We start from the raw sequence: 15,374 nt of genomic DNA on the forward strand, positions 1-15,374 counted from the left end.
GAGGGGGTGAGGTAATGCATTCATATGCGTTAAGAGTCCTGTGGGACAGAGCAGGCTAGCAGGAGTCCACGTGATCTCCACCAAGAGTTAGGTCTAGCAAGAAGGACAGACAAGGGCTGGAGAGATGGCTCAGCGGTTAAGAGCACTGACTGCTCTTCCCAAGGTCCTGAGTTCAAATCCCAGCAACCACATGGTGGCTCACAGCCATCCATAATGCATCCATAATTAAATCTGATGCCCTCTTCTGGTGTGTCTGAGGACAACTACAGTGTACTTACATATAGCAATAAATAAATAAAATCTTTAAAAAAAAAAAAAAGGACAGACAAAACACACCTGGTATGGAAGGCGGGAGGAGGCCGGGGCCCTTAGCCCTGGGGATCTCCTGCTCCCCATCCTCAGTGGGGTACCGCCCTGTAGTGTCATGGAGGAGGATGGAGTCCACTGTGTCACACATGCCTCCGTCCCTGGCCGCCCTGCCCTGCCACAGGCTGCTCTTGGGGTAGACTGTCAGGAAGATGGCCCTGTGTTCCTAATCCCAGCACTTGGGAGGCAGAGGCAGGCGGACTTCAGTGTCCGAAGCCAGCCTGGTCTACAGAGTGAGTTCCAGGACAGCCAGGGCTGCACAGAGAAACCCTGCCTCTGAGGATTAATGTCTGTAAAGCCGGCCATTTGCCCTCGTCCCTCTGATTTGTTCTGATTCTTATGAAAATAAAGGTGGAATCAATAAAATATAAAACACTCCTGTAAAATCCAGCCCTTGAGGAACCACCGAGGCAGGAGGATCAGAACCAGCCTGAACTATATATCGCAAGCTACAACATAGTTCAGTAAATTACACAGCCTTTTCTTCACTAAGTCATCAATTTGTTCACTTCTGCAGCCCCCTGCACCCCCAAGTCCCACCCTCACACAGCCCCTCCCCATCCCCCATCCCCTTCTCCTCTGAGAAGAGGGCACCTCCCATGTCACCCCACCCTGGCACATCAAGTCACCACAGGGCATCCTTTCCCATTGAGGCCAGACAAGGTGTCTCCGTTAGGGGAACAGGATCCACAGTCAGGCAACAGGCTCAGGGCCAGCCCCCTCCAGTTGTTCGAGGACTCACAGGAAGACCGAGATGCACACCACCATCTATGCGAGGGGGCCTAGGTCCACCCCATACTTACTTTTTGATAAATTATGTATCAAAATTACACACAGAGAGATATAGACATAGGAATAGATATAGATAATGTGTTCAGATTCATCACTGTGCATCCACCTCACTGGGGAGACTCACAAAGGTAACTGTGGTGAAAGGGACAGAGGGCACCTAGGAGGTCTCAGGTGGTGACTCAGGCCCCAAGTGCTGTAGGGAGACCAGTGTGCAAACAAGGAAGCCTCCATGGTGTGTTGCGCACTCAGTGGTCACTCCGTCCAGTGCACAGCATCATCTGCCCAGGCCGGTATAGCAGTGCAAACCCAGCACATATCGGGGTAATCACACCAGGGCACTGCTACTTGTAGCTTTAGACTTGTCACTGGGTTTCTGAAGTTTGGCAGCCATGTCTGAAATGGGGACCACAATAACACCTGCCAGATGGGAGTGCGGAGGGCTGTGGCAATGGTGGAAGACCCTTGCAGCCAATGACTGAAGTTCTTACAGGCACTGTTGGGTTTTTTTTAGGGGGGGGTAATGAGAAATGCTGGGTTCTCTGGGGCTATGAGCCCCAGATGTGCGTGCCTGGGTCATAGCCTGGAAGAGTGCGCTGTGTGTGTCAGGGTGGTTCGGAACAATGAGTATGGAGAATCCATGTGTATTGTTGGTGGCAGCGGCTCCTCTCCAGTGTCACTGGTGGGTTGATTCTGTGTGTCTCTCTCTGTGCCTCTGTGTGTGTGTGCGCGCGCACACACACACACACACACACACACACACACACCCATGAACATGCGGAGGTAGCTAGTCTTGAAATGTGGCTCCGTCTCTTTTTCTCCCCCTGTGGTGAGCGTGGCCCAGTTGGCCCAGCGGCAGGTCTGGTGAGCAGTTGTGTGGAGGGAAGAGGGCTCTCATGAGCCTGGCCAAGTCCCAGGATTCCCAGCCATGTCTCCTTTTGCCCGTCTGTCCTTCTAGGAGCTGCGCAGTGGGACAATGCTGCTGTGGGTGCAAGCCTGGCTTGTGGGGCTTGATGCTCTAGTCCTAGCTAGACCATGCTTAGGGGTTGCTATTCTGTGGGGGGGGGGGGCTTGGGTGGGATGTGTGGAGAGTCCTGTCTCTCAACAGGGTGACCTGGGGGGGGGGGCAAGCAACTCTATCTCGTGTCCAGAAATATGGCTAAATACACCCAGGAGGGCCGGCCTGCCTTAGGGGTAAAGCAAGGGTCTCCCCTAAAACGGGGAAAGCAAGGTTAGGCAGGGGAAGGCTGGGAGCTGAAACGGGCGCCTGAGGAGACTTGGGAGGGGGATGAAGGATTTGTATGAGACCTGAGCCCCCGGCCTCCCCTGCCCCACTTCTGTTCTGTCGTTGTCCCCTGTGCAGTCACTTGTGGGTCTTGTGTTGTGAGATCTTGAAAGATGGGGGGAGGGGGAGGGGAAGGGAGGGGAGGGGAGGGGAGGGAGGGAGGGAAGAATCCACCTGTTTTGTCTGCCAGCTTTCTCCTGTAAGTTTCTCCCTGTCCATCTTTCACTGTCCTCTCTGTGCCAGCCTCTGCTGTCTGTCCATCTGTTTGTCTCTTGGGCGGGGGGTGGGGGGGCACCTCTCTGTCCCAGACTCTGGGCCTCCATTCATCCCTGGGAAGAAGCCCTGTGACTGACCTTTGCCCTCACCCCACCCCTGCCCATGATTCCTCAGTCCCTCTCCTAGATAGGCCCCCACCCCACCCCGCCCCCGCTGAAGGATAAGGTCCCGAATGTACAGGTCTGAGGAAGGTGCTCAGGGCTCCAGCCTCTCCTTAGAGAGTGTCCTAGAGACCGAGGATAATTAGAGAGGTGACCTGGACATCTCCAGGACTCCTTACTCTCCTGTCCTGACAGCATCCCCTGCCTGCTCCAAAGCAAACTGAAGAGCCAGCTCATGCAGGACCTGCTCATCCCCTCACCTCAACTTAAAATTCCACGTTCACCTCATATACCCTCCTGCCCACCGCCCCCCCCCCCCCGCCTCCCTACCCCATCAGGCCCCGCCCTGCCCCACAGGGACCCTTGTGGGCGATGAGCAGCTCTTTGGCATGGCGCCTTGGTGACCCCAGACCCTCTCCCCTCTCGCAGATCCGGAGCGGAGCAGCCCCCCCATGCTGTCTGCCGACGATGCCGAGTACCCTCGGGAGTATCGGACCCTGGGGGGTGGGGGCGGAGGGGGCAGCGGGGGCCGGCGCTTCTCCAACGTGGGGCTGGTGCACACCTCGGAGCGCCGGCACACGGTGATCGCTGCCCAGAGCCTGGAGGCCCTCAGCGGGCTCCAGAAGGCAGATGCTGACCGAAAGCGAGATGCGTTCATGGACCACCTGAAGAGCAAGTACCCTCAGCATGCCCTGGCCCTGCGAGGCCAGCAGGACAGGATGCGAGAGCAGGTGAGTGTGACCAGGGCCGGGGTGGGGGCGGGGTCTGTAGGGATCCGGATCTGGGGCAGACCTGGGCGCCCGGTTGGGGAGTTTGTCTCCAGGGCCCTCTGGTCTTTTCTGGAGCCTAGGGGAGAAAGCCCTGAGTGGGGCTCAGTCTCCAGGTCTCTGCGGTCTGCTTGTCACCTTAGAGCGTGGGTTTGGACAGAATCTGGGAGGAAGGGCTGGAAGGTATGCTTCAGAGGCCAAAGGAATGATTGAGAAGAAGGCATGGGAGGGAAGCTTCGGGCACCGAAGACCCCGTGGCAGAGCTGAAATGCTTGATTGTGGCACCTCTCTCAGACCAGACTGGGAGGTTTAGAAGGCTGCAGCTAACCTGCCCCCAGTCCTAGGGTGAATAAGGCCCAGAAGTGGAGCCACCACCTCCTTAAGTAACTCAGGCTGGCTGTGTTACTCAGCCTGGAATCTTCTGAGTTCCTTGGCTCTCTCCTGCCCTCTGTAAGGCTTACGGAGGGGAGGGGCTGGGTGGGGCCTCTGCCTTTGGCCCAGGATCTACATGGGGTAGGGGCCTTGCTCCTCAGCCTCCCCCAGCCTGGATTCCTTAATGTCCCTCTCCACCCAAGCACCAGCTTTTTCTCAGGACTAGAATTCTGTGTCTAGCCCTGCATTGGCAAGGAGGGGGGTGGTTAGCCCCACATTTGCAAGGGGGGCCACTGTAGCTGCTGTGGTCCAGCTCTGGAATTTCAAGCCTCGTCCCTTCTGGGAGAAGGTGGACAGTGTCTACCTATTAGTGTTCCTTCAGTCACACTGAGGAGTGTTGGGTCACAGCTCCTTTTCTAAGTGCCACACTCAGAGTGACTGGGCATCAGGGGAGGGACATTTCCCCCTCATTGCAGAGATTGAGGACACGCTGCAGTGTCTGGGACCCTGCTTGCCCCCCAGACATCCTTTCTAGGTTTGTCTGGCTTTTGCATTTTCCCAGCTCCAGAGTCCCTCTGGGAACAGGGTCCAAGTTGGTAAGACTCAGAAGGGGCTCTAGACTCAGGTAGAGCCTGACCTCCTTAGCTGGGGTTGGGGGTGGGGAATTAAACATTGTATGAGCACTGTTCCAAAGGGTACCCAGCCTGGCATGGGGCACTTATGTAGGAAGGAGGAGGCCGGTCAATATGTCCTGGTCCATTGGGAGGGGGGTTAGGATCAGAAATACCAATTGCACAGGCCTGATGGGAAGGCTTCCTGGAGGAGGTGGTCCTTATATGAGGACTAGCAGGGTGAAAGGGTTTGGACAGAAGAAGAAAATGCTATATCTGCAGGTACTGGCCAAGCAACATGGGCTTGAGTGGACTTGGGATATGACACAAAAGTCCCTGTGATTGGAACAGAGCCTGGGGGTAGGGGGAAAGGTTTGCAGTGGAACAGGAGGAGTCAGACTGATGAAGTGGGGTGAGCCAGTAGAGGCCGTGAGGGTTGTATTTATTATAAACAGTAAGTTGAAGCTGGGAGGAGACTGAGTAAAGGCAGGGGAAGGAGAAGAGGAAGGAAAGGGGTGGGAGGGGAGACTGAGCAGGGGCTGTTGGTTGTCTGGATCTGTAGGGGGCGCTGTGGGCACGGAAGACTTAGCTAAAGACTGGGGGTGAAGCTCCTTGGGTGCAGAGCGTTGGCCTGGTATGCCAGAGGCTGTGGGTTTGGTTCCCAGCACCGCACAAACTGGCGGCAGTGTAGCATGCCTGCAATCCCATTACTCTGGGGGAGGGCTGTGGGGAGGGGCACGATAATCAGAAGTTCAAGGCCATCCTCAACTACCAACCTGGGCTACATGAGACCTACTCGAGAACTAAAAAGAAACTCTTACAGGGCGGTGGTAGTGCATACCTTTAATCCCAGCACTTTGGAGGCAGAGGCAGGCAGATTTCTGAGTTCAAGGCTAGCTTGGTCTACAGAGTGAGTTCCAGGACAGCTGGGGCTACACAGAGAAACCCTGTCTCAAAAAAAAAAAAAAAAAAAAAAAAAAAGGAAAGAAAGAAAGAAACTCTTGACTGACAGGGAGATGTCAGTCCCTGGGAAAGACACAGAAATGGGTGAAAGTCGCAGGGGTGGGGTGAGAAGCTGGGAAGGACCTTTCCAGGATGCCAAATGGATACCTTATATACATTTTTGGACTCCAGGGGGGCGTGGCTTCAGGAGACCCAGGAGCAATCCAGTTAGCGCAGAGGTGAGAGTGGGCCATGAAAGCGGAATATACGATGGTCAGAGGAGCTGTGGGGCCGTGGGTGCCTACACTGCAGACACCTAGGTGTTCTCTGGGCAGAGGTCAGAAGAAGCCGTGGCCAGTTTCAGTGGTTTGGAGACCAGGTATAGAGAGGATCTGGACACCCTGGTTACACAGATGTCTGGGAGGTTTAGCAGAAAAAAAAAAAAGATGAGAGCACCCGGTGGCCTCTCCAAAGGGCACCCAGCCTGGCATGGGGCACTTGTGTAGGGAGGAGGAGGCCGGTGAACACTCAGCAAGTAGTTCTCGAACGCTTCTGAACTGAATGGGAGCTCAGGCTCGCTCGGGTTCGTCCCTTTCCTCTGTCCGGCCGCATCCGCTCCTTAAGAAGCTCCGTGGTAGGACCCAGGGCCCGTCCCGTTGGGCGGAGTACCCAAGCATGGAGCGGCACAGCGTGAAGCCAGCCGGGAGGACGTGTGGAGCAGGAATGGTTGGTTGGCAGAGAGGACTCTGGGACCAGAGGCCAGGGGCATGAGGGAACAGCGTTGGAGGAGTGGAGTCTGGTGGCCTTGGGTAGGAGCCAGGGTTACAGAGATGGCAGAGACTGCAGGAGTAGGGTGGGGTCACTCCTGTCAGTGATCCCATCGCTGTGAGGTCTGAGGTACCCTGTTTAGGAAGGAGAGGAGGCAGCTGGGAACTCAGGATTCTCTCCCGGTGGGGAAAGCCGTGTGCTGTCTGACATGCAGAGAAACTTGGGGCCCTAGTTAAGAGTACTAGCCAGCTACTGTGGAGGCCCCACCATGACTCTGGCTCTCTTCCTTGTGCCAGAGCTTGCCCTGGGAACATCTATCCCTGCCCGGTTTCCTCCCCAGCGGCTCCCGCCCGCTCCCCCTAATGGGGTGTCCCTTGCTTCACACACACAGGTCGGCGGCTGGACCGTGGACCCTGTGTGCCTCCTCAGCTCCCTCTGTTCCCACCTCCACGGCGACTCCACCCCCTCAGGGGCTGGCCAGCCTGCCCAGGTGAGCCACCCATCCGCCCCAAAATCCATGGTGGAGCTTGGCTTTGGGGAGGCCCGTTTTTTGTAAGGGAGGGATATTGAGAATTTTTTTATTTTCCACCCCTTCTATTTTATGTACAAACCCTCCACTTTCAAGAAAACTCCACACCCTGTATTCACATCTCCTTGATTGAGTCCTTACGATTGCCTCCCCAAATCTAGCTGGAACCTTTTGAAGGATAGTTACGCTTTTCAAACCACCCAAACAACAAATAAATAGTTATTTCTCTCTTTGAAACAAGAGGGCCTTGTCTTGCTCCTTGGGCTCCCAGGTTTTGTTCTGTCTTATGTCCCAGTCTTGGTTCTGAGTGGAGCCTGCCTTCCCCCATCCGACCACCAGGAAGTTCTGTGTGGTGTCTTTCTCTCTCCCTTCTTGCCATTTTTGAAAAGCTAAGACATCGAGCCGAGCTGTTGCTTCTGATACTGTTTCCCGGTTCCTCCTTGAGCCTCACTTTCCCTGATAGGAGGATATATTTCAGCGTGTGCTCCCAGCTCAGGCCTGCACACTGCCAGGGGAGAGATAGCAGGCATGGGAGGACCAGGAGTCCTAGCTAGACCTGGAGCCAGGGAGTTTTGGACTTGATGGCTACCGTAGTAGGTAGGAGAAAGGCAGTGGCTGCCAGCTCTTTGAGTGGAAGAGGTCCAGTTTTTCACTCCAGTGTGACAAGGCTGGACTTTCCCAGGGGTAATAAAAGGATATTGTGACCAGCTAGGATGTGATGAGTCTCCAGAGTCGGGCGCCTGAGCTGAGAGGAACCTGTCTAGTTACAGCATGACAAGCTGGGTCTCATTTTCAGGGCACAGAGCCGATTCCTCACTGGCTCTCAACCCCATTTTGGCTGAACTTGGGGAACAGGGACAGGGACGTGTCATGTCTGTTCCTAAGGTTGGATGGCAGGTGGGAGAGAGTTGTTGTGAGTGGCCACCTGTGTGGTGGAGACCACAGGCTGACAGCAGGGTTGGGACAATCATAGGGACGGACAGAAGACAGGCACATGATGGACAGGCGAGTCCCTGGTGCCTCAGGTCCCTTAGATGGAGTGTTGGGAGCAGGATTTGAGGCTTTGGAACCTCAGAGGCAGGCATGAGGCTGGACTCTTGTGGGCTCAATCGTGTCCTGTGATGCAGTGATGGTCTGTCTGTCTGGAATTATACTCTGATGGAGGAAGGAGAGTTTGGGGGGGGGCGCTTTGCCCCAGAGCTTAATAGTAAACCCAGGATCTTGTCACCTCTTGGTACAGCTTATCATATTCCTCTCCACCAGGACTAAGTCTGAGGTTCATTTTTGTAAAGCCAAGGCACAGAGATAGGCGGCCAAGGACCAGAATCACACAGCAAGGCATGATCAGAGGCCAACAAGGAAACTTAGGCATCCTAGGCCTCCCAGACTCTGTCGGGGATTAAGTCGTGGAAGGATTAAAGGGGCAAAGAGGCGCTGCTGAGAGGCGGTTAAGGGCCCGGAAGGTGGTGGTAACTAAGACCTTTGGAGATGGGGGCAGTGAGGAGGAGGATCCTGGGAAGGGACCGGAGGTTAGACCAAGCCGCAGCCCCTCCCCTCCCCCCGCGCTTCCACTAGGCTGTCTAACCTCCCTCCCTCCTGCTGCAACCCGAGTCCCGGGCGGCGGGCCGGCGTATCGGGTGACCGCGGCGACGCAGCCACCAGCCTCCTCTGCTCTTCGGCGGGGCTGCGCCGGCGGGGCCGCGCCGCGGGAGGGGGCCGAGAGGGGATGCGCACGGCGGCGCAACGCGCCGCGCCAGGTGGAGTCGCGGTTACCGGGGCGACCAGGGCCCGGGCCGGCTCGGTGGCGGCGGCAGCTCTCGCACTGCAGCAAAGGGCACCGGCGGCTGCGGAGGCGGCCGGGGGAGGGGAGAGCCCGCGCGGGTGGGAGTAGCGGGCCGTTCTCCCTCCCCCGCCCGACGCGGGACCCGGCCTGGAGCGTGCACCTGTGGCCGCAGGTAAGGACGAGTGGCTGTGGGGTTCCGCGGGAGGCGGGGACCTGGAGATCGGGTCCCGCGGCTCTGAGGAACAGTCTAGGGGTGCGGGGCGCGTGACCGCAGCGGGTTCCCGATCGCGGAGAAACGCCCCCTCCCTTTCCTCACCGCAGCAGGTGCCTTCCACGTGTGTCGGCCCCCACCCCCAAATGCGGCAGGGGCCCCCTCCCCCAACCTCAGAAAGTCATGACCTTCCCGGGGTGCGCCCCGGGCCCCAGGCGCCGCGCGGCTCCTGCAGTGCACCCCCTCCCCGCACACTCAGCCTCCGCAGGGCTCGGAGCTGCGGGTGTCGCTGCAAACCCCTGGGGGAGGGCCGTGCGCGGCGTGGCGGTGACAGGCTGGCGGACACAGGGCTTGTGGTGTAGCCCTAGGCTGGGAGCGGGCGTTTACCTGGATTCGGGTTCACGCGAGTCGGGAAGTGGGTGTGTGCGCCAGTCTAGGGATGAAGGAAGGGGGTGCGACTCGTGGGCTGCTTTCCTCTCTGGAGGACGCTCCCTGGGGGCCCGAGGTCAAGAAGGGGTCATGGGGACACAGCCTAGCCCGGGACCTCTGCCCAGGGGAAGGGTTGTGGTAAGGTCCGGATGGGGATCAGTCCTGCATCTCCAAAGCTGGAGTGGGTGGAGGAGAGGCTACCTCAAGACTAAGTACTGGAAAGGAGTGATAGGGGTTAACTGCTCAGCTAGGGAGGGAAAAAGCTGTTTCCTCCAATGTGTGTGTGTGTGTGTGTGTGTGTGTGTGTGTGTGTGTGTGTAGGGGGCTGGTTAGCTTACTTCCTCGGCTTCCTGGGGGAAGTCTTCTCCCTCATGGCTGAAAGCTTGGTCCTGAGAAATGGTTGGTTCTCATTTTGCCCCAGCTCCTGCAAGTCTGCCTTATAGCAGAGGGTTCTGCCAGTCTCTCCTGTTCACCTCTTTTCTTTTGTACTCCCTCAGGCCTGGGGAGGCTATCTCTGCTTTGCTGAGGTTTTGTTGGGACCCAGATCTCTCCTGTCCCTGCCTTTATAATTTATTTATCTATTTTTGAGACAGGGTCTATTATGTAGGTCTGGCTGTTCTGCCTTGAACTCACAGAGATCCACCTGCCTCTGCCTCCCAAGTGCTGGGGTTAAAGGTGTGCACCACCACACTAAACTCCCTGTTATTCAGGCTTAGACCTGTGGCAGTCTCAGGAAAAAGGCTCAGAGCAGCAGGGCCCAGAAATGGAGGGAGTGGGGCCAGGCCTAGTATTTAGCACTACCTCCTCCCTGCTGGCCTTGCCTGGTTTGCCTGGTTGGCATTTATTCATTGCCATGGATTTGTTGAGGACATTGCTAACATAGCAACTATGTGCAGGGCACAGGCTGAAGAACCTACAACCAGGAAGGGGGCAAGGGGAAGGAGGGGACCAGAGGTGTCCCATCGCACATTGGAGGAGCCTCTGTTCCCTATCAGCAGGGCTGGTCCCTCGAGTTCACTCCTGAAAGGGTGGATGTTGTGGCCCATCTCCCTGGGGGCTTCTCCCCATACAGTTTTCCCCTCCAAGGACAGTGAGTTGCTTGGAGACCATGTAGTACCTGGTTCCTGTTGCGGCCAGCTGAAAGGGTTTGAAGGGAGGACCAAGGAAGGAGGCGGGGCTCCCTCGAGGAAGCCCTGGCACTCAGAACTGCAAAGTCCTATGGTTGGACGACGTGTCACCTGTCCATCTAAGTCCCCCAAACATAAGCATGGCTCTTCTTCCATCTGTATGCTTCCCAGAGCTAGGACGGCTCTTTCCCAGACACTGATGCCACCCTGTTCTTCCAGTGGGGCTGTTTGTGACCCAAGCCTTGCAGGTCCTGACCGGTGGTGTGTACAGGCTTGGAACCCGCAGTGAGGCACACACAGTCTGTGTGGCCAGAGGCACATCTTGCCTGCTCATCTAGGAGCACCAGTTGAGTCCCAGTCACCTGTCCCAGATATCCTGAGTCCCTGTGCTGAGACTGATGGCAGGATTAGGGAGGGGACAGCTTTTATCTTTTTTTTTTTTTTATTATTCAGGAAATCAACTCCCAGACACATGAGAATAGGACCATCGTAGCCATTGGATACTGGTCACAGGTGACACAAATGTCCTGACCTATTAGAGGGGAGCAGAGAAAGGACATTCCCTTTGAATCTGAATATATTTCATATAGTGCTCTAATGAAAAAATGAACATTAAGTAGATGTGTGTATGGGGGAAGGTGTGTCTTGCTATGGTGCATGCGTGGGGCAGTGTGCGGGAGTTGGTTCTTTCATTCCACCATGTGGGATCCGGGGAATCGAACTCAGATCATCAGGCTTGGCAGTGAGCACCTTTACTCACTGAGCAGTGTGCTGGTCCTTGTATCTTATTTTGTGTATATTTCTGTAGCTAGTGTGTGTGTGTGTGTGTGTGTGTGTATGTGTGTGTGTATGTGTATGTGTGTGTGTGTACGTGTGTGTGTGTGTGTGTGTGTGAATGAGAGTCTCTGCCTCTATGGCTCTGTGATGTGCTGAGGGTGGGTGTGACTGCTCTAGCGAGGGTCCTCCGAGGTACGCGTAGGTCTGAATCGGGTGGTCTCCGTGTGGACGTCTCCAAGTTGCTGCGTGTTCCCAGGGCCATCTCTCGTGGCTTCTCTTCGTGCTGTGCGCCTTAGTGGGTGTGTTTGTTGTTCTGGACGTGTTTGTGACATCCTTGTCTACCCAAGGATGTGTCTGTGTCTGCCAGCTTACTTCAGGAACCACATGCATATCGCAGGGAGCTGTGGGGGGCTCCCATGCCCACCGTGGGGTGTATGGGGAGCAGGCGGCTTTCTCTGCAGAGTCGTCCATCACTCCTGGTCGCAGACATCACTTTCCACATAAACCTTTCCGAGTCCCCAGCCTGGCTCTGCTGTCTCTACTTTATATGCTTCCTTTTTCTAGCCAAGGTCACAGACGCTGTGGCTCGAGTCTTTAAGCCACATTGTCCCTTCCTGTGATACCTGAAGGCATCCCCTGGCACGATTCTACTCCAGCCCCAGACTATCATCATCCCCACCCCAAAGAGCTGTCAGTATAACGTCCACCCAGCAGTTGCCATCCTCACCTCCTCCCAAGTTCCTCCCTGCCCCTAAAGCATCCCAGGGGCACAGGGCACAGCAGCATGTGTCTTCCCAGCGGGAACCCTCGAGGTCCCTCTCCTCTGTCAGTGGCTCTGAGGCCAGGGGAATCTTGTCTGCCTGTGCCAGGCACCCTGGGGCCAGGCCATCTGCTGCCTCTGTCCTGCTGAGGCTGGCACCGGTCAGCAGGGTACCCTCAGCTTTGCCAAGAGCCAGCCCGCCCTCGGGGCTGTCCTTCCCTTGTTGCGGCCATCTGGAAGGGCCTTCTGGTCTCTAGGGAGGGCAGGATGACTCTGGGTCACTAAGAGCTAAGAGAAGCCTCCACCCCCTCAAACTCTTCTCTGCCACCTCTGTAGCTCCAGGTGCTGCCCAAGCTCCCCACCCACTGACAAGTGCCAGAGGTCACTGGCCTTGGTCCACTTTTCTCCACGATCCTTGCACATCCTGGCACATGGGCCTGCCTACCCTGGCCTCGGTCCCAGCCACCATCTACTCCCTGCCCTCAGCCCTACTGGGGTCCTTATTCACATCATGACGGTTCATCCCTGTGTTTTCTGTACTTTGATCTGTCCATGTATCTCCCATCAGAGGCTGTCTAGCATCTAGCGACAACCTTTGACCCCTTCGCTCCCTTCTGCTTCTTCCCAGCCCCTCCCCCCTGCTCCAGGGTACTTACTTAATCTGGTCTGCTCAGCACACCTGTGTTCCCAGTCTCCAGCTCTTCCCTTTCCCAACTGTGAGCTGGAACACCATCTTTTCTGGGACACTTTACCCTGGTCTCCCACAAGGAGTACCATCTCTCTGGTCCCGCCGCTCAGATTTATCCGCCCTCCCCTCAAACCTTTCGACTTGTGGTCATCCATACCTTTTCTCACCTGTAGCCAGCTCTCTCTGAAGTTAATTGCTATGGAAAGACACTGAAAACATCTGGAGCATTCTATCCTGCTCCCTCACCAGCAGATCTGGAACCTGCCCGTCCTTGGTGACCCAGAAGGTTCCAGCCTCAGGGGAGAACTGAGAGGCACAGGCATTGCCTGCTGTTCATTTCCCAGAGGGTGGAGGCCCGTGTCCCAGGGTTGAGTCCCGAGAGTCTCTGACCCGTCGTCCCTGTCCCTCTTCCCTGGCAGCCCCTTATAACCATCTCTTCTCTTGTTTCCATCAGCAACCAAACTACTGGAGTTTCAAGGTCAGTGCGCGATGCTTCTGCCTCTGTGACAACTGCATGTCCTGCCCTCCCCCACCCCCACCCCGCCTTGCACATGCTTCTCATTGGGGTGTGCGACTGCACGGGCCCCCTCCTCTGCGGGCGGTGGGCCTGGGGCTGCCGGTTATGGCTGCTGCTTGGGGGGTGGGGAGAGAGTGGGCTTGTCTGCCGGGGGCTTGTGGATCTAGAGTGGGAATCTTGCCACTTCACCAAGCAGAGGCTTGGCCTAGAGATGGGGATACTCAGGTCCACAGCACTCCCAGCCTACTGGGGTGTTTTAGAATAAGAAAGGTTCCTGACATTTCTCAGCCTGAAGTCTGCTGACAGAGGCAGGGACCTGAAGTCACAAGTTCCTTGCGGCCAGTTGCTCCTCCATGGGAGGCCTCAGGGCTGCCTTCCTTGTTCCCTACCATGGTCAGGACCAGGCAACGCTCTGTACCCTTAAATGTGTTCCCCTTGGGGGCCAGGCTTGGGGAGTGGGTGACTTCCTACTTCCTCTGGACAGTTTGTATTATTGAGACCTGGAGTGGTATCTTGCCACTCCCAGGATACCATGGTGCCCCTGGGGGAGCACCCTCATGGGAGCATCCTCATGGGAGACCCCTCAGGCACTCTATCTTCCTTGGCCCACACACCCAGAACTGGGAGAGACAAGTTCTACTGTGGCTTATTGTCTGGGATCTGTGGTCCCTGGAGCCTCCGACATTATGAAAGAATAGTAGGCTATCACCCAGACTTGCCAGGCGTCCTGTGTGTAAGCAATCATTTTCCCTCTGAAAGAAACCTTTGAATCAGTGTATCTATCATGGGCTCCTGTATCTGCCTGTCACGCCACTTCTCTGGAAGTACCAGGAGAGAGGAGAGGGTGTGGGCTTGAGGGTCTGATAGCCTGGTAGTGAATTCTAACCCGATTCTAATTAGCTTTAAGATCCCGGCAGTAATTTATACTCCTATGGGGCCTTGTTTTCTCCTTTGGAAAATGGACAGCATCTTTATCATAGAGGCCACAGAGTGGGGATCGAACCCAGGACCTTGAGCCTGCGTTCTATCACCAAGCGTCGTCCCCACTAACTCTTTTGGGGGGGACTGTTCTTGTTTGTTTGTTGTTTAGTTTTTGAGCCTGGAAGAGACTAGGTAGGCCAAGCTGGCCTCCAGCTCACAAAGAGTCACCTGCCTCTGCCTCCCAAGTGCTAGGATTAATGGTGTGTGCCACCACACCCAGCACCCCAACCCCTTCTTCACCTTTTATTTTGAGACAGGTCTCACTAAACTGTCCAGGTTGGTCTCAAACTACCTCTGTAGCTCAGTCAGGCCTTGGATTTGTGATCCTCCTGCCTCAGTTTCCCAAATTGCTGAATTACAGGTGTGTGCCATCACGGCTTTCTCAGGGTTGTCACAAGATGGAAGGAGAGCAGTGCATGTTGGGGCAGTATGTTCTGTTAGCGCGCCTCCCCGGGTAGTGACTTCAGTACTCACAGACGCTGACCTGATTCTAACCTCTGCAGGCTAGAGTTGCTTTAGGGTCTCATGAGAAGTCTTGCACCACAGGCTTCACTCACAGAGGTTCCTATTAAGGGTCTGTTGGTCCTGGACAGAGTCTGTGAAAGCTCCCCGGGACTTCTGCCCAAGTCTGTAGACAGCCTTTGGGCGCTCAGATCTTGGCTTTGACTGTCCTAGCCCTCGCTCCCTGTGCTTGGCCTGAGGCCAGATCTCATTAGCTCCTTGGTGGAGCAGGTCCAGCGACTGCAGCGCATGGCAGCCCCTTCCTATATTCAAGTTCTGTTTGAGTTCCTGTTCCCTTCTCTTGCCGGCTCCCTGAGCCAGCATGTCTAACGCCAGCAGGCCACGTGTTGCTGTCAGTGTGGGCCAACGCAAAATCATGAGCTTATCTAAAACATCGTAAGGTTTGCTTTGTGATTTTTGGTTGTTCGGTTCTCAAGTGTGAACTTGACATGTTGCCATGTCTGAAGTTAGACATGCCTGCTCATCAGATGTCTTCTTTTTCTCTCTGTGGTGAGGCCTGGGGAGCAGAGGGAAGTGTTATAGACTTTTCATCTCCTTAGGGTTTTCTATAAAAGTAGAAAGAATGGAGAGATGCCCAGGGGCTAGGGAGAAGGCCGGGGCAGGTATAGGAAGGGGCGTGGTTATTTTCTCCTAGATCTTGTTTTTGCCATCCCCAGGACACCTTCCTCTTATAGAGGGCTCATCTGTGCCCTCTGCTAACCCCATTTCCCCCACCTCCTACACCTTGCCCCACTGCCCCCCACTTTCTCCCACATCTCTCCACACCTCCCCCA

At 55.9% G+C, this 15,374-nt stretch overlaps 1 protein-coding gene across 1 annotated transcript in view; it reads left to right on the top strand.

The window, feature by feature from the left end:
- Nucleotides 1-15,374, top strand: part of Srcin1 (SRC kinase signaling inhibitor 1) — a 62,753-nt gene that overhangs the window by 18,448 nt on the left and 28,931 nt on the right. Inside the window, exons 2-3 of the mRNA XM_052197340.1 lie at nt 3,247-3,548; nt 13,036-13,059. Of these exons, the coding sequence (XP_052053300.1) occupies nt 3,247-3,548; nt 13,036-13,059 (326 nt within the window). The remainder of the gene's footprint in view (nt 1-3,246; nt 3,549-13,035; nt 13,060-15,374) is intronic.

The sequence above is a fragment of the Apodemus sylvaticus genome, chromosome 10 (genome assembly GCF_947179515.1).
Source record: "Apodemus sylvaticus chromosome 10, mApoSyl1.1, whole genome shotgun sequence".
Lineage (NCBI taxonomy): Eukaryota > Metazoa > Chordata > Mammalia > Rodentia > Muridae > Apodemus > Apodemus sylvaticus.